Raw genomic sequence first — 25,902 nt, 5'->3', positions numbered from 1 at the left:
TTTCAGCTGAACAAACCAAATGAAGTAAAAAGCTTCATCCCCCGTTTACTTTATTCTCATTACCCACCCCAGCGGGGAGGATGAGTAAAGAATGCATCCTCTAGATCCTGAAAGAATTTCTAATATTCATTCTTTCGCCATAAGATACAGAGCTTAATCCTTTCTTTAGACATTTTCTTTTTTCCTAAATAAACAGGGCCTAATTGGAAAAAGCTGAGAGAGCTAAGCAGCAAAGAATAGAAAACATTTACTGAGCTTGGAAGTGCATATTGAATACTGCAGGAAATTTGCATATGGATTACTTGGTGAAAAAATAGAAACATTCTCAGCCCATTAGTTACTGTGATGGACTCCCACTGACTAAAATCCAAGTACTTTTGCCTTGTTTTCTCCAACTGTTCTTTTCTGTAATCGTTTCTCTTTAACTACAGGGCAGCTATTCTGTTACTGCACTTTGTACTAGGGAAAGAAACAAAATAAGGAACATAGCTGTGCCTAGAATAGGAGCAAGCTACCTCTGATTTAATCCCTGAGCATTGTACCATTATTTCTGAGCTTTGGCGGAGGGGTGCCTCTTTATCAGAGGGGGCTTCTAAGTCACATTTTCAGCTCTACTGTTGTATTAAGTGACATCCCTTAATTCAACCCTTAGATTCCTCCTTGGTGCCTCAGTTTCTCCAAATGAAAGATGGAGGGAATGTTTAGCAGCACTAATGCAGATGAGGGGGAAAATCAATGAATATTTATAAAAGTAAATTGAGTCCCTGGAATATAACATATCACAGAAATTCAAAGCATAATGAAAGTAGGGAGAACAGATTAGTGTTAAATGTATGTGTGAAACTCATTTTACATTTCATTCCAACAAAGACTGAATTTAATTTACTCCAAGTAAAGAAGAGAAAAAAAGTGGTATTGTGAATTAGGATTCTAAATTTGGATTTTGATATGTTTATTGGTATACTACAGACATAAAGCCACATGTTGACTTTTTCAGCAAATGCGTGTGTGTGTGTGTGTGTGTGTGTGTGTGTGTGTGTGGAGGAATACACATAATAAGCAAATCTAATCACTGTCAGCAATACTCCTCCAGGAGAGTCACATCAAGTACCAGCAAAAGAATTGTTATCAAAAAGGTATTTAAAACTGTTTACCTTAAATCCATAGAAAAACCATTAAACATGGATCAGCTCTTTGCATTGTGGGGTGAGGCAAGACTGTGTACAAAGAGACATTCAGAAATTGCCAACGGGAGATGTCTGCATTATTGTGTCATTATTTGAGGAAACAACCCAAACTCTGTCACTTTACAAAAGAATCATTGAATATTAATAGATTTGAAAGTTGTTATAAAAGATCAAAATATCAATATCCATTGGCCTGTTTCAGGCTTTCCACAATGGTTTGGAAACGGCTGGAAAGAAAGATTTGTGCAGCATCGATCACAGAAATTGAATGAAATCCTAATAAAGAGGACCATCTCTGTTTTATCAACACCTAAGTGCTGCATATGTACTAATATGTCCAAAGAACTAACCAAAGACAAATATTCTCAAAAGATGTTATTATAAAAAGGATGTCCTATAGAAAATCCAAGTTCTTTTTTTTTCCTGGCCAAATTCTCTTGATGGAAGTGAAACTTTCATTGGGTTAATAGAGACATTACTAAATTTCCTAATGATATGCAGAGTTTACCAGAGAATATATGTAATGCAGACCGCAAGTGCCAGAGAAAATCAAGAAATGGTGATTCTTCATCTCCCCAACCAGACATCTGTGTGGCTGTCTAAATCAAGAACCATCTAGGTAATAATCACAGTGTGATTTTTTTTAAACACAAAGTAAATAAGATTCATCTGTAAGGAAAGCTGTATTTGGGTGGTCAATTTGACACCGAGGGCCTTACTATACAAACATGGCCTCGGGACCAGCAACATCTCTTAGGAGTTTTGTTTTTTAGAAATACAGATTCTCAGGCCTCACTCCAGAACAGCTGAATCAAAGTTGGCTTCATAGTGAATTCCTCAGAAGATTTGTGTGCACGCTAAAGTCTGAGCAACACTGTCCTAGGAGACCAGTTGGTACATGATTGTGTCAGGTCTTGCACGTTGTCTCCATACAAATAATTCCTTGATAAACTTTCAGCAATTGAGTTTTGATCGTGGAATTCATGATGATCGACAGTAGCTTTACATTTGGATGATCTGACCTAATATTGCCCATCAACCCCAGATTTCTTCATTTTCATTCGTTGAGCACCTGACATGTTCTAGGCACTGTGCTAGGTTCTGGAAACAGAGGGATGGACAAGACCGAAGCAGAACTCGGGAGAAAACCATCATGCAGATGATTGCTGACCTTTTTATTTAATGGCAGATAAGTAAGGGATTATTCAGGAAGAATGCAGTGTGCAAAGACAGTGCAGATTTGATGAGCCCGGTCAGGTCCGGAAGATCAGAGAGGGCATGGCATCTCCCATGGCGGTGCTGCCCTCTGGAAGCTTCTTTCTCCAGTGGGCCTCAAGTGGGTGGATCCCAGACAGGCAGAAGAGCAGTGAGGTAGATTACCATTTCCAGAAGTAAAGTAGCTGAGTAAAAAAGGAAACCAATGCCATTGACCTAACTTTTTCCCCCATAAATAAACATTTTTACTGGTCATATGATTTTATTTTTTGAGGTGCCAAAAGCTTACATGGTTTGCTCAAATTAGAAAAATAATAAACACCACACATCCAGGGAGCATGCAAACAAGAGCTCTAAATAGGGCAATAGTTCCAGATCTGCCTTGTTGATTGTCATTCTGCAAATTCTCTTGGCTGGGTGGACAGACGTGTGTGTGGCTAGGCAGCTTCCTGGTTTCCCTGTCACCCTCACTGTGGTTGTCTTAAAGTGGTCAGTCCCCATCTGTCTTAACAGCAGTGCTCAGCCACACTTCAGTTGACCTCTAATTGTCTAAAAGGGCCAGGGTTCTTGCTTCCATGCTTCTCTCTCTCCTCTCTTTCCTTCTCTTTTTCCCGTTGAGGTTGCTTTTCCATCTCAGTCATTTTAAGTTTGAATTTGATTTGCATATCTGAATTGCTAATTATACCAATTACTTGTAGTGCTTCTGTAGTCTAAAAAGAAGTCTGAAACTGACCCCTTTCATTAAAGTCAGTGCCAGTTAGCCCTAAAAATTGGAGCTATAAAGATAGGTTCTTTTTTTTTCTTTTTTTCTTTTCTTATAAATATATTTTTTAAAGGCCAGCTGCCAACAACTGTATTTTTCAGGTCCCAGACACTCATGTTTCTGGTCATGTTTTTCTGTAGTCCAGCATACATTCTTTAACTAAATACTACCCTTGAAAGATCAAAAGGAGTGCTCCCTGCTTTCATTTTGTTCTTGGCTATAGCTCATGGTTGTCTATTTTTTTTTTTTCTTCTTAATTTACAAAAAGCTTTCTTTCCTTGAGAAGAAAAAGAAGTGGCTCTGTGGATCGTAAAGAGATCATTAGCGTTTACTAATACAGTCTGTTCTTATGTTGCTTTACTGCCACGTCTTTTCAATATTATTTACTGAGCAGCTGAAATAATTGAGCTTTGAATTTTTAGAATAGTATAAAGCAAGACCTATTGTCACTTATTGCTGGGTATAATTGCACCATATGTATTTAGTGAAGCTATTTATTCATCTCTCTGGTGGATAACTTTGTCAAAATGAGTTGAGATATTTCTGTGTGTGCAGTTGGAATCTAGAAAACATTTGCATTTCATATAGCACTTAGAAATTATAGACGGCTTCACAAGTATTTTTTTTCTCCAGACCTGAGGGTCTGTTCTTTAAGTTCTACTCATGTTTTATAACCGTGTTTCCCCGAAAATAAGACCTAGCCAGACCATCAGCTCTAATGTGTCTTTTGGAGAAAAAATTAGTATAGTAAGATCCAGTCTTATTATACTATAAGACCGGGTCTTATCTAACATAACTTAAGACCAGGTCTTATATTAATTTTTGCTCCAAAAGACGCGTTAGAGCTGATTGTCCGGCTAGGTCTTATTTTTGGGGAAACATGGTATTCTCTATTGTTTGTTAGAGCAAGCACAGTTCGTATGAGTATACAGTTATTCTGAGTGGAGTTTGAGCCCTAGAAACAGAGTTTTTAAAAGAGGAAGGAAGACAAGAAGGGAGGGAGGGAGGAAAAGAAAGTGTTTAAAAATAAAAAATAAAAAAACTTGCATTTTAATGCATAATAACTTATTTGTCAATTTAGCAAATCTGCATTGGGAGCTTACGGTGCACACTAGTGCACCATGAAAAGGACCAGCCTGGCCCTTGTCTTCAAGGAGCTCACATCCCTTGAGGATGCTATAAGATCATATACGTGGGAGACTAAACCTAAGCTTGGGGACAGAGAATGCTCTCCTGAAAAAGGGGATATTTTAGCTAAGCTCTAAAAGATGAATAGGATTTAACCAGGAAAATAGAAGGAAAACATTTTTCCAGACAAATGAAATAGCATGCGCAAATGCCCTCAGGTGAGAAAGGGCATGGCACCTTTGAGGAACTCCAAGATCAGTGTGGCTGAAGCTGAGGGAATGAGAGGGAAGGAAGGTGAGGTGAGGATAAGGTTGAAAAGTAACCAGGAGCCAGATCAAGCAAGATCTTATAAACCATAACTGGGCTCTGGTCTTTATCCAAAAACCAATGGAAAACCTTTGAAGAATTTGACACAGCTGAGGGACGTGATCAGATTTGTAGTTTTCAAAAGATAACTCTAGCATCAGTGTGAAGACTAGATGGTGGGTGGGGGCAAGTGTGGATGGGGGTAACCCGTTAGGAGATGATTGAAGTAGATCAGGTAGGAGAGAATGGTGGCTTAGACTAAGGGAGATCAGATGTTGATGGAGAGATGTAGACATTTTTGAGATAGACTTCTGAGGACTCGGAGATCAGAAATGGATGTGTGGGAGAGGAAGATGTCGAGGATTACTTCCAGACTCTGGGCCTACACTGCTGGGTAAATAGAGAGCAGGGAGTGAAGACTCTGTGTTGGGGAAAAAGTCCTTGTTAAGTGCTGCAATATTTACTGTGAAGTGCCTGTGATCCATCAGTATGGAGATACTGAATAAGCAGTAGGGCCAGAGCTCATAGAAGTCTAGACCAAGTTCAACAATTGATAGCCATGTGCCTTCTGATGCCATATAGGTTGGATTCTTATATCCAACCAAGGAAAAGAGTTAAATGAATTGTTTTTTCTTTCTTTGGAAATTTTGCTTCTAATGGAATTAGAAGTGCTACGACAAATATTTAGGCAAATATTCAGTCAATCAGTTTTCAAACAAAAGAAAAAAAATTATTGACCATCTAATATATATCACGCACCTATTAGATTATGGGAACTTGTAAGACATCTTTCTTTCCTCCATAAGTAAAATTACTTTGTAGAAAGGCTTCGCCAAGTATGCATCTAAGAAGGAGCCAGTTTTGTCAGTTGGTAACTTGGTAGTAAATTCAGGGACCCCCTTCATTTGATGAAATGAGTAAGGCTTCATGCTGTAGAGTATTTCATCGGCTGAGTATGCAGCTTTGAGGTCCTTCTAGAATACTCAAGTTGACTTTTTTATGCCAGGTCTCACTTTGCATTTGTTTCTAAGCATCCCAAGCAGCTGAGTGGCTTACAAATGTATACCACTTTTTTTTAAAATTTGAGAATCACAGCTAGTAAAGTGGTAGATTATGCCAAGAACATAAGGCTCACAATAGTTATTATTAATGACTTTACTCTATGCTCAGACTTCGGTGAGAATGATTGATATAATTTAGGAGAGTTGACCCTATTGGCTACAGTGAATTTAAACCACTAATATTTTTCATTTTGTAAAGAAACAGAAAAAAAAGTGCATTTGGATTCCTTCCAAGACACGCTTCTTTCTTTATCTTTTTTAACTCTTCAGAAGTAATATTCTCTTGGGGGTGCATGGATGAAATACTTGCTTAAATACCAGCCAGAAGGCTGTGATTCTAGTTGCAGCTCTGCCACTTACTAGCTGTGTGACTTTGGCAAGTAGCTTACCCTCTTTAGGCCTCAATTCCCTTCACTTGTAAAACTGGGATAATAATGCTAGATAATTTGAATGCGTAAAAGATGATGATAATAGTGGCTAACTTTTATGGAGAATTTACAGTGTGCTAAGTACTTTCACGTCAGGATTGTTGGCTTTGTAAGATGGCCAAGGAGATTAAAAAAAAAGAAGAAGAAACATATCTTAGAAACAACACATTTTACTCATTTTTAAATTTCTTTGGAGAATAAGAAATAGTCATAGTTTAAATTCAACGAAAAAGCCAACTATTTTAAACAATAGACCAATGTTCTCATCAAATTAAAACATCTGAGATGGTCCACATTCACCCTGAACTTGACCCTTGTACTATGTTTCCCCCTAAATAAGACCTAGCTGGACAATCAGCTCTAAAGTGTCTTTTGGAGCAAAAATTAATGTAAGACCCCGTCTTATTTTACTACAAGATCGGGTCTCATATAATGTAATATAATGTAAGACCAGATCTTATATTAATTTTTGCTCCAAAAGAGGCATTAGAGCTGATTGTCCAACTAGGTCTTATTTTCGGGGAAACATGGTAGGTAGAATTTTATGTAGACCTATGTATCATTCTTGTGATAAATGGAGCGAAGTTCCAAAGAAAGGAGTGGAAGTTGCATTACATAGAATAGTCAAGGGGATTGAGATTACAATTCTTAGCCAAAACGTTTTTCTAATAATTATAGGGATCAAACTCTGCATTTATACAGTGATTGAATATCCTGTTGGTCTCAAAACCGAAAAGGTCATAACTGGAATGAGTTAATGGATTTAATGACAGTTTGTTGCCCACGGGTGAACCATGGGCATATCGGAAGAAGAGGCAAGATGTGAGGGCAACTCCCTCAACAACCTGGAAGGAAAAGGGCTCAGTGAGAGGGCAGAGAGTTTAAAATCAGAACGGGGATGGAGAAGAGCAAGTGGAAGAAATGGAGGGTTTTCTGAGCACTTGCTATGTGCCTGTCAGGCATGTGATGGGAAAGACATGCAGAGAAGCTCAGCTGTGAAAGAAAGAAAACTGGAAGCTATGCCCTCTGGAAGCAAATGAGTGAGTGGTTTTGATGAACCAGTGTGGGCTGTCACCAAAGATTGTCAATCCTAGGACTGTGGAGCTGCCGGAAGGCATCACTCTGAGTTCACACCTTTGTAATGGCTGCCAGGGCTAATGCCAGGTTTGAGTTCCGTTATTTTCATATCTGCTTCTTTTTTTAAGCAGCCAGTCACAGATGACTTTTAGCAAGTACAGAATTTATATTTAAGCAATGCATAATGAAAATCGACGGCTTTTTGTTGAGAAAAGCACAGTGTCAAGAAAATATCCCTGCCGCTCTCTTTCCTCCTGTCAGAGTGGTGGAAATTTTACACTTGAAAGTGAAAAAGCTTAAGATATATAATTTTTTAATCCCATCTTTCCTGCCCACTTGCTTCCCTTCCAAAGCTTGTCAGGGCCAGATCTGGAATAGTAAGAGCCATTAAAAATTTGGCATCTTGCACTCTGTTTTTTGGAATAAACTCAGTGTGGGCCAATTTATGGTAAATTATTCTCTTCGTGTGTAAATTTCCTTTTCTCTCTTGGCAAATTCATGCTTGCCTCTACACCCCTGTGCACAGATCTTAAACACATACAGTTATTACAGAATCTGTGTGGGATATGTGTGCAAGTGTTAAAGCATGTGCCCATGGCTATATTCACAAGTGCATATGCACGTATTTGCACCTATGTGCTTATATGATAGCAAATTGACTTAAACAGTTTATCTTGGAGATTTGTGTTGCTATATGCATGTTATCATACATTCTGTTGCAACCCGCAAACAGTTTCTCAGTCAAGAGATGACAGAATTCAGCAATCATTTTGGAAAACACCATAGTAAATAAATATATTGCTTGGTTCTGTTAAAGCAAGCATGCCAATTCTTAATAAAACTAAAGGCAAGCAGTGCCATTTCTTATCTTTATGGTCAAAGACAGTTACAGGGCAGCCAGTCCACTGCGAGTGGGAAAGGCGGAACCAAGGCTTTGCTACAGCCCCCTTGACTCTCAGCACAGAAAGCTGTGGGGCTAGGCATGATTATATGTTGGAATTATATAGGATTTTCTTTGCATGAGACACTGATGAGAGGCTCTTTCCTGGCATATTTGAGAAGCATACTAGCTCAACTTTTAAAGGGCAATTTAAAACAGTTTCTTTTCCTTTATGTATGAAGAAGGCCCACATTTATGTGTCTTGAATTATTGCTAATAACACATTCCCAATGGGTCATGTGTATGTTTAGCTCAAGTTTAGAAAAGGGTGTGGTAAGAAAAATAGTTCACTCACTTCACTAGTGTTGCTACAAATTTCTCAGAACATCAATAAAGAGGTTAATGCATCTCATCCACACAGACACAAAAATACACCCGTTTGTTATTAGTATTGTTTCCTCACATAGAGTTAAAATAATTAAATATATTTTACAGTATTTCTATAGAACCTTAAAATCCAGCAAAACCCATAAATGCGTTTTATAGCTTTTTGCAATGTTGACCATTTGATGGCATCATAAATAGTAACTGGCCCTACCTAATGAAAAGTCCTTAATGAACTTACTACACAAGGAAGTGTCGGAAATCAATATGCTTTTGTACAAAGAGTTCATTCTGTTTATTTTGTTTAGCATTTATTTAGCAAATTATCTGCGGTCACTTGAGTATCTGCCAAGCCCTGTACCCAGAGCTGGCAGTAAAAAGATTAATAAGACTGAGTCCGTTGTCCTTGGAAAGCTCACAGCCTCGTCGGGGAGACAAACAATCCAATCAGTGTAACTGTGCGTTAGGGAGGCAGTGGGCAAGGTGTGTGGCGGGGGTAAGGAGCACCACAGAGGAGGTGACAACAAGCTAAAGGATCAGTAGGATGTCACCAGGCACAGCGAGTCACACACGCAGAGGCACAGGGCCCAGTAGGAGCACGCTGCTTCATTAAGGAGCTGCACCTGGACTGGCCTGGAGCCCGGGGGAGGCGGTGAGAGGACAGAGAGGAGGGGACAGGCCTGCGCATATATATGCTAAGCCCTGCTCTGATCTGTAGTCGCTCTCTCTTTGTTTTTCCACTGCTCCTTTCCTTTTGCTTACTTAGTTCTCTTTTACTTCATCTATCTCTCTCTGTCTTCTGAAACTTGAGAGACATTTTAGAGAAACCGAGCTTTAGAGGATGTTTCTGACTTTTTTTTTTTTTTTTTTTGAATGTCAAAAATAATGCCTAAAATCCAAAGGATGATTCCTCCATTTTCTCTCAGTTTCCTCACTTTTAACATGTAGAAAATTATTTGGGGCTGTGGGGGGAGAGTTGTTAGAGCAGGCTGGGTCAGGGTCCACAGTTTTTCTGGGTATATATCATTCTCCTGGAATGTTCTATGAATGCAGGAAATGTAGGTTTGAGCCTGCAGTTTCTTCTGTGTCATCTACAGAGCCTAATAAAATGCTGAATGTGCAAGAAAGTCAATACCCAATATATAGACTGGTACTTAAAAGCGTTTGAAAATTTTTTATTTAATGCAGAGTAGCAAAACATCTGACAGTTGCTTTTATACGTATGCTTATATATACTTCCTAGAAGTATTGTGCTTGTGTGGATATATGTATATGGAAATATAGCTGGCTACGTGGTGACCAGAAACACAGATACATAAAATTAAATAATGTGATTGCTTTTAGATATATTTATGCAGGGCCAATTACATAGCTTAAATATACCTGCTCTCTTGTCATGTAATCAAAGTGCATTTATAGAGGTCTGACTGTAAACCTCCTAAGTATACATGCTCTGGTGGGTGTATATGTGCGGTTGCATGAAATCAATACTACTAAACAGCAACAACAAAAAATCAGGCAAAACTTTTTATGTTTAAACAATCCCAAACAACTCATTTTTAAATTATTATTATTTACCCACTCACAGAAATAATTTGCTTAAAACTGTAGTTTTCTGGCATTGTATTGATAACGGCATGAATAATATATGATACTTTATATTTGTTGAATAACTGGAAAGGGCCATGTGATACATCTTAAATATCAATGTTGCACTGTGAAGTATTCTTTTTTCCAGTTGTAAATATAATGCCCATGATGAGGTTCCATTTGTCCCAGCTCCTTTCAATTGTTATAAACCAGACACTTCATAATTTCCATAAAAATTTAATATGGTTCAAATGTTGGCACAGAAATAACATATTTCTCTCTACATTGTCATGTGGCTTCTCAAAAATATTTTTTCCATTTTCGTTTTTCTAAGTTCGCCCTCATTTATTGTCACCTCATTTAGAGTACCCTTTTAAGGAACAACTGCTACCCATGACCCAAAATATTAAAAAGCAACAAATTGCCTTAAACCAATAAGAAACACATACATAGTGCGCACTTAGGTAACCTTTGGTTTTATACAGGTTTCTTAATCAAAAACAAGACGCACAACCACCCAGGGAAGTTGTATTTATGAGCTAGTTATTATAATAGATTCATTTTGTACTCCAAAACAACAAGGAAAAGCACAGTAACTGGGATCTCTTTATGATGGGTTAGGAAAATATTACAGAAAGGGTTTTATATTAAATCTCCAAAATTTTAAATAGTTCCAGCAATTCTGGATAAATGAGTACTATAGGCCACTTCAGAACGCCAGATGCGTGGCATGCACTGAACTGGGTAATTCATTGATGCCCAACTGTCACGTTATAGTCTCTTCCCCCTCCAGCTGCCCCACTCAAACCAAAGGGCAGGGAGACTTTGAAGGCTGTTGTCAGAAATGCAAGCGCAAATCTATTTAGCTACTTGGAACCTTTGGAAAAGCAGTCTGGGGTGCACTGATTTCCCTGAAGTTAAGAGAACTCTCAGATTAACCCATGGCAGGGGTAACCCTGCCATGGCTTGAAATAATTTTCCAACGAGGCCACTATTCCTCTGGGTAGAACCTTTGAAATACTATAAAATCAGATATTACCTTTTAGCAACCAAAAAGAAACATGGAAACTCCTTCTCTGTGGGTATGTTGTCTTGTTATGGACAAAAGGGGGATTAGACTAAAAACATGAGTAAAATCACAAAGGAGAACACTGCACTATTGTCTTCCTCACTGCAGAATTGTTATTCTGAGACAGGGAGAGGAAGGAATTCTATTACTCAGTGTAATGACTCCATGAACTGGATACTTTTTAAAAGCTTCGAAACATTTACATTATTTTCTTTCTATCCCTTTATGTAGCACTTTCTACAAACTGATGCAGTAAATATTAAGATTTGCTGGAGCATCCCGTTCTAATAAGGATGCACTGGGAACAGAAACCACAGGGTGGCACAAGGCGAACCATATGTCCAAATGCGGATGGAACTGAAGAAGAAACAAAATCAGATGGCCCTAGTGTGCTTCTGCAGTCTGTTTTGATTCTTTGTCCCCTTTTTTCTGACTTTTCTTCTGCTTTTTTTCCCTCCCAGACAACACTTTCTGTTATCTTCTCAACTTAAATTTTAAAATTAGATTTTACTCTTCCACACTTTTAAGGACAAAGCTGCCACAGTTTGATTCATCAAAAGCAAGCTCTTTATTCTTTTCTTCTTGCTGTAGTTATTTTATTTTATCTCTTAAAAATAAAATCTCATCAAACTGTACATTTTCAACCTAAAGGTAGTTGAATGATCCCAAGAACCTTACTTCTCAAAGTGTAATCTTTGACCATTCAACATTTAGAAGACTCACCGATGAGATTATTAGAAATGCAAAATCTCAGCCCCACTGCATCCCTGTTGCATCAGAATCTGCATTTTAACAAGGAGCTGAGGTCACTCACGAGCCCCATAAAGCTGAGGAGCACAGTCCTAGAAGGAAACTCTAAATCTCTGCTAAATACGTGAGTCAGATTTCTCACCTCTTCTCAGGTGTGTGCAGTGGCCCTCGGCTGTTGCTTTGGTCCTCTCTTTCTGAGTCCTAGGAGAAGCAATCTTTCATTGACACATGTTGCAGGTATGTCCATAATCCAAGTGGACTTGAACTCTTGGGTTTATTATGGAAGTCGCCATGACTATATCCATGGCATTAGAAATATTTGCTGACCTTTCCACCAATGCCTTCACATCTCTGTTGTCTCTGGGCTGTAAATGGAAAAGACATAAACTAACATATAACTCATCACTCAATTCTGGGTGCTGCACAGCATATCGTATCATAGCATCAGCCATTGCTGATGGGATTAATTGGTTTTAACTGATGAAACTAAAAATGTGTACTTCTAAGGATCATAAACACTGAGACTTAAATGAAATCAGATGTACATTTTTAAAAAAGCATGTCCTGCATCATAGAGTCCTTTCTGTTTGGGTTTTGTTGACATTAGTGATGGTATAGAAACCTGATCAGGAAAGGTTTGCTGTTATTGTTGCTTTGAATATGAACTTGTGCTTCTTTAGCACTCTGAGGAGCTGATTAGGGGAGGGAGTAATATTCTAGTTGATTATTGCTTACACATATGGAATAAATCCTATTTTAATAGTGTCTAATGAGCCTTTCATTTTCAGAACCTTACACAAAAGCGTCTAATAGAAAGGGAAAGTAATATTTCAAAGGTCGTCTTAATGCCACTTAATGTCAACAATCTGTAATCAAGCCAATATATATAGGTGGTGATTACCGTCCAGTTGTAATCCTTTAAATATGAAATAATCTCCTAAATTAGCAGTGGTGCAAGCTAAGGTTCTCCGGGTTTGAGGCAACTTACACTTTTTAATTAAAGTTTGTTACTTGAAAACAGCCTCAGAGTTAAGGAGAGATTTCTCAGTGAGGCTTCATGCAATGCAGTATTTTCAAAACCCATGAGATTTAAAGTGCTGCGACTTACAGTTTCATGTGTAGTTCTTGTCTGTGTCTGTAAAACCACTGAAATGTTCAAGTGGAAAACCATGGCTCCCCTCCAGTGCTTTTTCTCAACAGGGGAATGTAATGGGCACTAGAAATGTGGGACGTTTTGTTGGTCAGGAGGTCACTGAGGGAACTTGCAGACATACCTATTTCAGAACCAGACATCTGCCTGGAAGCAGATTAAACAATCTGGAGTTTAAAGAATCTCTAGTACAAGATTGGCATTCTGAGATTTTGTCCCATTTGCTGTGCAAGTGGAGATAACTCCGTCTTAACCCTGGAATGGAGATGTTGCTTTCCAGTCCAGGGCTGCTGCTAGTCCATAGGACTGTTGTCCCAGTCAAAATGGGTGAATTTAGAGACACTTTACTTCTGTCAGGAAATTTTCTTAAGAAAAGCGACAGTGATTACAATATGAATGGCATTCCTAAACTCCCCTGGGACTGTAGGATCCGAATCTCCTGCAGGGCTTGTTAACACTAAAATGTTGGGCCCCTACCCCCAGGGTTTTGTTCTGTACGTCTGGGGTGGGGCCAGAGAATTTGTATTTCTGACAGGTTCCCAGGGCATGCCGCTGCTGCTGCTGGTCCAGCACCAGTTCTTTGAGAATCACTGCTCAAGGTTCATTATAGGACCTGCTTGGACATACACACTGACCTTGCTTCCATCTTCCCATGACTAAAGTTTGAGTTTCATTCATCTGTTCCTTCCAATGACTAACATATAGCACCATCCTCATAGAGCTTACTCAGTATTTGTTTGGAACAAAAGAATGTTACTTAAATAAAATTATTAATGTATACGAGACCCCTTTCCCACCATCACTCCCTCCCACATTACCATCCTGCATTTGTCTCTCTTTTTGTGTTCTATTTCTCCTCTTTCTGCTATCCCGTTGGATTCTGAGAGTTTGGTTGGTTGGTTGGTTTTTCTGTCATCTTCCCCAGACTGGGCCTGTGTTTGAAGTACTGGTCACCTCAGGCCTGGTGACCCAGTTGTGTGACACTGGGTCCTACGCTCGTTTCCTGGTTCCATTGCCAGTCCAGGTAAAAGAAGACCTGAGATTAGGATATTGGCCATTTTTGTGTGGGGATTGGTTGGTGGCAGTGGCAGGAGCAGTCAGGTGACAACTTGGACCTTAGATCTCAGAATGGACCTTGTGCTTTAGGAACCTCGATGAGAAAACATTTGGCCAAACCAAGGAAACATGCCTATGGTTCTCACTTGTCTAGGTGTAGATGTTCATTTACAAAAGTAAGACTCACACATTCAAGAGTTGGAAAACATGAAAAAAATAATAAGGAAAACAGGCATCCATTTGCCCAAATACCCAAAGCATCCAGTTTTGGTGTATTTTGTAACAATCTTTTGTAGTTAAACCTAAATGTGTTACTTTATTTTTAATGCATTTGCATTTAATTGAACATATAAATCTAAGCGTAGAATTGCCTGAGGGAGAGGAAATTCTTGTGTTGAATTACAGGGTTATTCCCATAATGAATGATAATGATTCATTACAGAATTGTTTGCTTTGTTTCATCCAGACACCATTAGAGAAATTAACAGCACCTCTTTCCTCTTGCGGAATTGTTAGTGTGGCAAGTTCAGTCAGGTATGGCACCCTGCACACACCTGGTAGGTTGGGTGGTAGGGTCCCCCACCAAGCCATTTGTCGGTTCTTCAGTGCCTGATTTTACTGGTTTGGGGTTCATGGTTTTTTCAAGTGAATTTCTTCAATGAGAGTGAGTGTGTGGTATCTATTATAAGCCCCTGAGTGTATGAAATTCTGTTTCTCTTGCATTTATCTATATAACCCCTTCACTCTTAATCTTTATTTCTGAAAATACTATGCTAGTATAAGCACTACAAATACTTTTGTCTCCTGGCTTGCTTGTTACAGAGGAAACATCTGCGATCAGCTAGATTTTCATGATTTTACAGATAAGCTCTTTGTTGTCCTTTTCAGCCTGAGTGCTCATATTTTCCTCCATCTTTGCTGTTTAAAAATGGTCAGGATATTCTGAGATGTAATTCACTTTTCACTGACTTGTTTGGAATGGAACAAGCCCCTGGGTCTTTGATCATCTCTTCTGTTAACAGCAATAATAACAGTTAGTTGACTTTTAATTGGACATTTTACTGCACATTTACTTGGACATTTAACGAGAGAGACCTTGGAAATGCTAGCGTACATCCAATTAGTGTCTGATCCAGTGGACAGTTTGAATTAGTTCTAGCACATGTCTGGGATCCCTTTATTCACACTGTGGTAGATCCAGGGGTCTTCTTTGTCCGGTACTCATAGAAACCTCGCAAGTATATTCTCAAGTGGTTCTCCATTTCTGGTTGGTGTTGAAACAATGCAGCCTTCTCTCTTACCAAGATCTGGGGACTGTAGAAGGAAGTGGGTGCTGGGACCTACCCAGGTTTGTGTACGCACCCTTGGAGCTGGCCCCAATATGGTGTCCACCCTACAAAAGAGCCTTGCTAGGAACTAGGCTACAGGTTTGATGTGTCCAAAACCACAAGCTCATTTTAGACCTAAGTGTGGTCCACCAAGTGATTCCAAATAAAATAAACTGAGCTCCAGGAGTTTGCTCTGAGTCGTCATTCAGAGAGAATCTTAAAAACAGGTTTGGTCAGCAGAGGCCTCTTAACTGTGAATTGGGGGTTAACTTTGAGCCCCTTTCTTTTCCAGTTTAGGACCCACTTGCAAACCTGTTTCCAAAAATAAGCCCCTTAACTCCTCTCTCCCTCTAGTGACATGGCATTGTATCTTTCACTCTGTTGAAAAAGTAGTTGGCTTCGTCAGCAATCATCTTCTGTTCAGGCTATATTTATTTTTATGTGAAATAGAAATCAGGAAAACACCAAAATTATTTTAAGCAAAATATCAAAATTGAAATAAACCAACATATGTCTGTGAAACATGTATAACTCTCAATCAAAATAAGTGCAACTTTCTAAAATTTCTTAAAATATCCCAGCATGCAAAATCTGGACAACTTAGATTTATGATATACTTGACTATTCTTTCTCCTTAGTTCATTCTTTACTTAAAAATGAAAATTCAAGTCACCAAAACCTAGCCATCTCGGGATCACCCCCTTCGTGAACAGTGTACTCCATCATCTATTGTAAGAAGCAAGAGAACCAGAGTTTTATGAAATTACTTGTAGTAAGATTAAGTTATACCCGCTAATTTTGAATGGAAGCCATCTTGAATTTACCTTCTTTATTTATATTCTGTTGTATCCAGCCCCTCCCCCCCCCCCCCCACATTCCTCTCTAAGGTTTCTTATTTGCTTTAAACATATTATGCTTTGTTCTGGTTAGTTTTTCCATATTTGTAAGTGTGTTGCAGAGGGAACTCAAATGGATTAAAATTTTGTGAAAGAGTTCAAGGATAAATGCCCATCTCACCTTTATGCTTCATTTATAGGCTTTCTGTAACACATTTTCTTTATTAGGTTGGCATTTCAAGGATTAGAACCACTTTGACCAGCTAATAAACAGTAGCTGATACTTTGCCCCCAGAAGGCATTAAGTAACTATTACCGTCAATAAATATTATTGGTAAACCAATGAAGCATTTTTTGAAATCTTCAGTCTTTCACTTTCAATTCTTGTCGTATTGAACGAGGCAACAAAATTTCTTTAAAAAAATAAAAATAAAACCATCACTTTATTTGAAAAATGATTTAGCATTGAATGAATTGTCTTTCAGTACCTTTTTGAAAGCATATTTGAAAACTTTATCTCGTTAGGTTTGGCATCACCCTATATGTCAACAAGGTCAATCTATTGGGAGTACAAAACCCCTTAAAATACAATTAAGGAACTTTATGACCATAATAATTCAGCAGACACGTGCCTTTTACATCTTGAACTTTTGGGTCTTCAATTCACCTTTTTTCTCATACATCGCTGTGATTTTTCTTGTTAGTTTATTAGTTGTGAAAAGTTTCTTCCTTCCTGATTCCTTCAATTTAGACCAATTTGGAAATGGAAAAGTGTGTTAATTTTTCAATAAATCTTTAAGACTTGCATTACTGTATTTTTATTAACGGAGCCAGATGGCTCACAGTGAATTTTCTCTGACATAAGTAATCACAGAAATCAGTTTGGGACCCAACTCTGGTACACAAAGTAGCATGTATATTCAGTGGAAAAATGCAGATCACATAAACATATGGATATTTTTAGAAGTAGTATTACTGTTTGGATTTCATTTTATTTTTTTGTTTTAGGCTAAGTACAAACTAAGGACTTTTCTTTTTCTGTCCCTCAGACTCAAGCATTCAAGGTCTTTCTCAACAACCCCAAATTGTTTTCTTTTTGCAGTTTGAAGGTTGCAAGAAGGCCTTTTCAAGGCTCGAAAATCTCAAGATTCACTTGCGGAGTCACACAGGCGAGAAGCCATATTTGTGCCAGCATCCGGGATGTCAGAAGGCATTCAGTAACTCCAGTGACCGTGCCAAGCACCAGAGGACACATCTGGACACTGTAAGAATGGCAGGAGTTTTCCAACTTCCAGTCCAAAGCCCCGGTGTGAGGAAGTGCCTCTTTGATAGTGGGATGGTGAAAGTGTTTGCTTTATGGTCTGCAGGTTATAGGGGCAATGCCAAGGGCAGCAATAGAACCGGGTAAAGGGCCAGAGAGGCTCTGTTTAGCTCTTTCCTCACTTTTCTGTTGTCACAAGTATCCTAAATATTACAACTAACTGCCTGGGACAAAGGGGTTCTTTCCCTCTGTGTACAAAACAAAGGCAGTCTAGAGGCTGTTATGTCATAGATTTTAGTACAGAGAATGACCATTACAGATTAGGCATTAAAATAAGTATTCAAATACCAAGATATACTAAGATACACAATATATACTATTGCTTGAGATAGGAAGCCCTTTTTCTTTTTTTCTAACTCTGGTTCTTTTCTTCTTGACATAAAATGGTTAAAACTAGCATGGTTTTGGAGAGTGAATCTGGACTTTTGCTTTGAAAACCACCTGGTATTTTCACCTTTAAGTGATCTAAAACGAAACAGCAACTCTTTCCCAAGGGTTCAGTTTCATCACGTTTTCTATGTGTTGACGGCCACATATCCATTGACATAAATCCTCTGAGAACAATTGATTTTCATTATTACACCTTAACCCTCTTAATGCTGCAACATTTTGTTCATTTGCAAATACCTTTTCTAGGATTCTCTCTTTTATTTTCTCAGTTAGGTTGATTGACCTCTGTTGCATTTCTCAGGTTTTGATGCCATTTCCTTACATGAGGCCAGGTAGACTATATGTAATCTCACTTCACTTAACAAAGACGTTAGAATAAATGTATTATACACATCTCAGATCTCTTAATCTACATTCTTGCAAATAATGTATTCATGACAGTACTTTTTCAGTGTTAACATTCTGATGTCTATTATTAAACTACACCAGAATTTGAATTTTGAAAAGATACTGTTATTTCTACATACCTTCTCATACATATTTAAGATTCTTCTGATGTTATAGTTGACATATTTATTAACTTTTATATTAGTCTCTATTAGTCATATTGATATGTCATTTTAGCTATATGTCACGTAACCCTTCTAAACAACATTATCTCCTAATATACATAAATGTGATGGTTTGCCTGTCTAGTAAATATCTGGAATATAATTATAGTAATGTGGGTGTGAGATGGACCCTTTCTGCTCTAGCTGAATTGAATTCAGTGATTTTAGGACCAACAGAATAGAATATCAAATGAATAAATTTGGTGAATAGCAGTATTTTTTAAAGGTAGAAGTAGGAGAAAGAATAAATTATGTTAAAATGCCCTATTTTGTATGTCTAAAATGGTCTTGGTAGAATCCAATAAATTTTTTCAATTTGTCATTAAACTTTATCATGGAAGAATGAACATTCATGAGACAAGATTGTCTTGAGAAATTGCTTCTACTCTAGCTAGTTATCTATAGTTTGAAAGAACTATTGTGAGGCTAAGTGTTAACAATTCTACAAAATCCTCCTTTGCTTGAGCTAATTTTAGCTTATCAAACTAAGAGCATTTTCTAAAATCATTTTGGAATTTAAAAAAAATATCCCTTTTTAAAACTTTTGAGGAAAGTTACCTAAGATGATAATTTTATGATTCAGTTCAATGCAGTAGCTTTTAAAACTCAGCTATTTTTATTTTTAAAAATAATTTCTTTAGTAAATCTTTTAAAACCGTCAGTTTTCCTTTAAGATCCAAACTACCTCCCCTTTAAATTGTTTTTGTGGTTAACAAATTGGTAAACTCTTTTAAAATCGTATAGAAAATAAACATTTATTTCATAAAGCAAACTGTAGTTGAAGAATTTGTTACTTGAATTTAGATGCTCCTTCCCTTTTATTAAGTACTCCATGCTAATGCCATCAGAATTTTGCATAAAGTATCTTTCTTCAACTAAATGGATTCTTTACTTACAGAAAAATGGCTTTCCCTTAAAGATTGCTGAGTTCATAATTCTAACGCTGAACAGTTTTATTAATTTATTTTTCTGTTAGCTTCTTAGTATTCAAACCGGAAGTAATTTTACAGTACAGATTAAAAATAATGAAAAATACAGTTTGGTGAAGTGTAGCATGCCATTTAAAGCTTAGGTAGTCTGAGAGAAAATGACCAGCACACCAGCACAACCCAGACCAGCCCCTTACTTTGCTATTTGGGCGTACTGATCCCAGGTGGCTGACAGCAGGTAGAGAGTAAAGGCCAGCTGGAAGGAATGGTGAGAATTCAAGCTTTCTTTAAGAACATCTCAAAATCAAATAACAGAATGACGTTACCCATTTCTTACCTTTCCAACCCAAATACTAGTGACCATGGTAATAGTAATGGCTTGGATTTCTATAACATGTTAATATGCCCAAAGATTTTTCTTTTTACTTGCAACATCTCCTGTAATGCACAAGACATGAGCTTATGTTGGTCACAACGTAGTATTGGCTGGTTGCTCCCCTAAAGCCAGGGCAGGATAAGGAAGACTAGGGCAAGAAAGACGTGTGAATCCAGAAAAGATTTCCAGGTTAAAAAAACCCTTTATTTACCCAGTGGAAACTCATTGGCAGATGACTTCAACCCATATTTGGTTCACTGTTTTGCAAAAACTGAGATATTGAGAGCCTGGTTCATCCATTGTTCGTTGTTACATCCCTAATATGTAACAAAATGCTCAGCACATCATCGAAGCATAAGAACTGTTGGGCGATTCAATCAATCAGTCAGTTACTCAATGAACAAATACATTAGATAATCAAACTTAGCATTTGAATTGGGAGTGTCAAACTAAATTATACCTTCATGATTTTTCCTTGTTCTTGGAATCAAAAATGGCAGAGAAAAAGTGAATCATAAATATGACTTTCAACAGGGCAAATAATATAATCCACATAGATGTTGGTCAGCAAAATGACAAGAATGCACATGAAAACAGGAACAAAATATTTTTTTAAATCTGAATTTTTTATTTTTTTTTTGTCAATAAGACATCAAGTTTCTAAAGTAAAAATCCTATTTAGAGATGGGATTTCAGTTCTCTTCATTACATTTCGCCTCATGTAGGCACAGCTGTCATATCTGATGAGATACTAGGTAGATGAGTGACTGTTACTACATCTTATAAACACAGTTAATGTTATGACTTTTTTTTAGTTCTTAGAATAAACATAGGTTTTTTTATTATTTCACAACTTAAAAGTCATACTCTCAAACCCTTGCTGTGATTTTTGTTAATTACAGTAGGAATCGGTGCTAAAATTTGAATCGAAGTGTAGTGCATTCATTCGTTCATTCCTAATTATCGTATACCAATCACGAGAGATACAAAAATAAAAAAGATTCTAGACTCAGCCTTAGGCTCCACACATCACATCTCAGGAGCATGGGGGAATGAAGTAGCCAAAACTTGTGTTCTCATCACGCTCAGCCAAGGACTTATTTACATAACCCAGGTTTAGCACCAGGTTTAGCCCAAGTAATAATAACGTTAATGTGTCTCTGGCTGATTTTTCATGTGTCTGTTGTTTGAAACCTGCTGTCTCCTATTCACTTTCTACTAATTTTCCCTTTTAATTCTCCCCCTCTCTCTTTCTGAATCAGGTTTCTTCTGAAACATTCCCAGTCTTTTCTGGACTTTTCTACAGCTTCTTTATACCTGACCTCTTAAAGAATATGTGTTTCCTAGTTTCTGACAGTACCAAAGATTGTTTTCAGGGGAACATAACTGTAAGTATGACTGGAGATGCTTACTAATAATTTCTACATTAAGAAATGCTACAAGAGGTTTCCTGGTAAGAGTGCACTCTATAGCAGTTTCTTAAAAATCATCAAAGATAGGCCATTTCTTTGTTTCTTGAAAGCTTACTTTCCTTTTTGCCTTGATGAAAACGTACTGGCTTTCTAAATAAAATGCCCAAGTGTTACCCAGCATTTCACATCAGTCAGTTGCTAACAGTTCATGGTCTGAAGTCAATAGTCTTTGAGTAACTTCCCCAGTTACCTTTATGATTTAACCACAGCTATGTCTCTCTTTCTTTCTTATTTAGAAACCTTATGCTTGTCAAATTCCAGGATGCACCAAACGCTATACAGACCCAAGTTCCCTAAGAAAGCATGTGAAGGCACATTCTTCCAAAGATCAACAAGCAAGGAAAAAGGTAATCTTAAAAGAGAAGTTATCCAGCCAGAAAAAGTACATTTAAATTCTTCTTTCAGTACTGGGAGCTTCTGCAGGGCATTGAAGATTCTTATACTTCTCAAGGTTTAACATGTTTTAGACTCTTTGATGAGAGAAGTCTTCCGTGAAATACAGGCATACCTCGTTTTATTGCACTTTGCTTTATTGTGCTTTCCACATATTGTGTTTTTTACAAGACCCTCCACCAGCAAAAAGATTGACTCACAGAAAGCTTAGATGATAGTTAGCATTTCTTAACAATAAAGTATTTTTAAATTAAGGTATGTACATTTTTTAGACATAATGCTATTGCACATTTAATAGACTGTAATGTAGTGTAAAAATAATTTTTATATGGTTTGGGAAACCAACATATTCCTGTGACTCAGTTTATTGCGATACGCACTTCATCGCAGTTGTCTGGAGCCAGGCGCTCAGTATCTCAAAGGTCTTGCCTGTATTAGCAAGGCTATGGTTTGCATAGCTAATATAGCCAGATAATGAATTTCTGGGGAGAGCTAGTATAATAGGAATCAGAAAATTAGTGTAAGTTACCTAAACTGGAAAGTAACACAAGACTATTATGGAAATTAAATCCAAATAATAAGAAAATTGAATAGGGGAAAACAGCAACAGAAATCCTTTTTGGAGATACGTGCTTTTTCATAAAATATTAATTGGCTAAAATCAGTTTAGCTCTGGTGAACAAGGTAAGTGAATCTCTAGCATGAGGTTGTACGTGTATAGAAGCATTCGTAACATTAAACTTAGAAAAAAACATGTTTCTTAATAGGTACTGTGTTTGAAAATCTGAGAAAGGAATTGAACCTAAAATTACTTGGACATCAATGAGGGATTAATGCATCTTTCAAAGTTCATAGAAATCATAGTATCTCAGATTTGGAGTAAATGTTAAAGATCAACCAGTCAACCCACCTGTCTTGTTCTTCTGACGTCATAAGATCTCCAGCAAATGGTTGGCCATGCTGTGCTTCAGCATCTCAAGAGATGAGGAGCTTAATACCTTTCAAGGCATTTCCTAATAATTGAGTTTGTACATTTTGGGACCAACATGTTTCTTCTAATGATGGCAGAAAATATGTTGACCTGATCTTGGCTTTTTGAGTATTTCATTTGGGTTTAGATTGGTACCAGATTCATTTAAGGGCCCATCATAACAAATTTAAGGGAAGTTTAAGACTCAACTTACTTCAAATGATTGAAACCCATGGCCATGGTTTTCAGGTCACCATGACTTCTAGCTCACTAGAATCTTCCCTTCTTTCATGGCTTCTTGTTACTTGAGCTTTTTCTTCCTTGAGAGATGTTAGTTAGCACAATGCCAGTTGAGGGCTCATATATGGAAATAATTTGACCTCTTTCTTGTGAGTTAGAAAAATGTTCAATTAGAAAGATACGATAGATATTCATAATTGTATACCCACTCTTGTAAGTCAGTTGGTAAAATCATTTATTTTATAGAGTCAAGTCTCTTTAATTAGAATCCCAGTAAATTGATAATAGATGATCATTACCAACAGATAATAGTATTAACAATAGATGATTGTTTGACATGGATTGGATATGTTCTTGTACTTTAAAAGAGCAAAGGAACTCCTACATGAATTAATAATATAAATAAAGTTATAAGGAGATGCTTGATATTCTTGTGGCATACTGTTAACTGTGTTCAGCAGGCCCATTGCCTAATGGTTTTTGTCATTATCTGTGTATGACTTATAAACTTGAAGTGATAGACTGTGTCTGTTAAAAACAAAACAAACAACCAAAAAAACCTCTTGCCAAGAGTGTTTTCCCCCTAACTATGACTATTTTCCACCTCCAACATTCCCAAAGGTGTGAGGTTTTACGGCAGTGGCAAACCTATCATAAGATTGGAGAGCGCCTTCATAGATAGTAACAGCTGTCATGGACATGACAGCATATAGGTCCCATGTCTAGACAAATATAAGCAACAATATGACATTGAAAGTAGGTATGGAAACATAATGTATATTTTCAGAAATGTTAGTGGTTTCTATTGTTCAAACATGGTACACTTCAACCTCTATATACAGGAAATGTAGTTTTGTTATGGGAAAGATTCTTTTTTAAAATTAATTAATTCTTTGGAAAGAGTCTGAAAGAATTCATTTAAGAAGAAAATCAGACTTTGAGACTACAATATATAAATTTATAGACAATTTGTAGACAACATTCAATAGACAATCTACATAACGAGGATACACATTCAAGGAGCAGTATTATAATCTAATGTCAATATTACTGTATTCTCGTAATTTTATCATATGTAAAATGAGGTACAGTCTCTCCAATGATTAGCTTTTGATGCATACTCTGTTTTCTGCAAATCTTTGAATTGGATTTGGCCGACTTTCATTGCCTAGTCCTTAGCCACAAATCTACTGTGTTTACTTTCTGAATTTTAACCTGTGTTGTCAACCTGAAGATTTTAAAAATCCTGTATGGATCTGTGATGGATTAATTTTTGGAAATTAAAATGACGAAAGTTGCTCCACCCAGTAAAAAGAGGAAATGTCACTCCCAGGAGTAGCAGTGCTAATAAACCTGAGATCAGTCAGTTCTCATTTTCAAACCTTGTGCTGGTCTGCCAGTGTGTAATATTTACATGGTACAATGTTGTTACTAGACCTTGGAGAGATTCTAATTGCTAACTCACATCAGGGCTTGGTATTTGAAATATTTCCTGGCAGCAATAAAAAAAAAAAAAAAAGAAAGAAAGAAAGAAACAATAAACCTTTTAAGGCAGAATTAAGATTATTTACGACTTTAATTAAAAATGGAAACCTGGCATCATTTCAAAAAAGCCTTTACAAAAATGTGAATTCATCAAAAATAACCATAAAAATTCCAAGGTGATAAAGGCACAGTGGAGTAATGGTCCCACCCCTAGGGAATTGTTTTGTTGAAAAGAATAAAACCCTTTTCTGTCACACCCTGTTAGTCATGGACTCATTTAATATACCCTCCCTTTAATCCTTTTATAAAATCCCCTGTCCCACAGACACTAAGTGACATTATTTTGGTCTTAATGTTGCTGGCTTTCTGAGCCCCTTCTCTGAAATGAGGGCCAGTGACAAGGCCCCTTCAGTCGTAAGACAAATGTTTATTAGGAGAGACAGGTCTTATAAGCCAGGCCCTGGCCGTGGGCAGGTAGCCCTTCCCCACACCTGTTTTCTCCTACTGAAAACCAAGAACCTGAAATCTCAGATAAATATTATTTAAGCTATATAAAGAAAGAAGAAGGAGGAGGAGGGGAAAAAAACTCTTCTACAAAGGAATTGGGATAATTTGGCTCATCGCATGCACGGAGTAACTTTTCTCTTTGTCTAATGCGTGTACACCCACACACAACCCATCAGCTGATGTACAGACTTCTTCCATCGAATGCACTTTGCAGATCTTGAGTCCATTAAATAGAGGGCTACACAGATAAATGAGTAGTGAAATACTCAAGTCACTAGCTAGTCTCCAGTGAGCATAAAATCTAACCTGCAGAGCAAAAGGCAGAATCTGTCCTTCAGTTCTGTCTGATAATGAGTGGCAAAATAAGAGAAAATTAAGGCAATAAGCCACTTGAAATTTTCCTCAAGGCTGTGAGCTTTATCAGAATGTTTTATTTTCACCTTGCAAGTGCCATAAGCAGGGGGGTTTCCTTCAACTCTGGCCTGTTATCGAAATGGACTTTTTAAAAGAGAATGCAAAGAATGCTGGGCCAAAAGTTAGAGATGACATGAATCTTTCATCCACTTCACACTTCCTCAAAGACTCGAAACTTTGGGTGTGATTCCTTAAATGTTTGCTAAACATTCACCTTTGACCCACCGTAGTTGATGACCTTCACTTTTGTGACCTCAACAAAAGCTGTTATAAACCAAGCACAGCTTTTGAAAGTGTGTGAATGTAACATGTATTAATATTTCCTACTTAGAGAACAACTCTGTATAGCTTTCTGGCAAAAATAGAGCAGCCTATTTAATGCAACTCTTTTTCATGTAGAACTGGAAATGCTTTGGAATCTGTTCAGAGCCATATATACTCAAAACTAAAAACAATTTCATTAAGTACCACATAGGTTTACCTTGCTTGCAGTTGTTGGAATCTTAAAAAGTAAGTAAATATATATATATATATCTCCCTAAATGGAAGCATATATTAGAAGAGCTAGTGAGACTCACTTTTCACT

At 37.4% G+C, this 25,902-nt stretch overlaps 1 protein-coding gene across 4 annotated transcripts in view; it reads left to right on the top strand.

The window, feature by feature from the left end:
• Positions 1-25,902, top strand: part of GLIS3 (GLIS family zinc finger 3) — a 471,393-nt gene that overhangs the window by 349,049 nt on the left and 96,442 nt on the right. For 3 of the 4 annotated variants that reach the window (XM_074330482.2, XM_074330483.2, XM_074330481.2), the window contains 3 exons: positions 17,311-17,472; positions 21,098-21,223; positions 21,544-21,654. In XM_074330482.2, coding sequence (XP_074186583.2) covers positions 17,311-17,472; positions 21,098-21,223; positions 21,544-21,654 — 399 coding nt within the window. The remainder of the gene's footprint in view (positions 1-17,310; positions 17,473-21,097; positions 21,224-21,543; positions 21,655-25,902) is intronic. The other variant, XM_019729930.3, reaches the window with a different exon arrangement.

This window comes from Rhinolophus sinicus, chromosome 16 (genome assembly GCF_057876585.1).
Source record: "Rhinolophus sinicus isolate RSI-liver-muscle chromosome 16, RSI-T2T, whole genome shotgun sequence".
Lineage (NCBI taxonomy): Eukaryota > Metazoa > Chordata > Mammalia > Chiroptera > Rhinolophidae > Rhinolophus > Rhinolophus sinicus.
The sequence above is the reverse complement of the archived record's forward strand: the minus strand, read 5'-3'. Positions and strand labels throughout refer to the sequence as shown.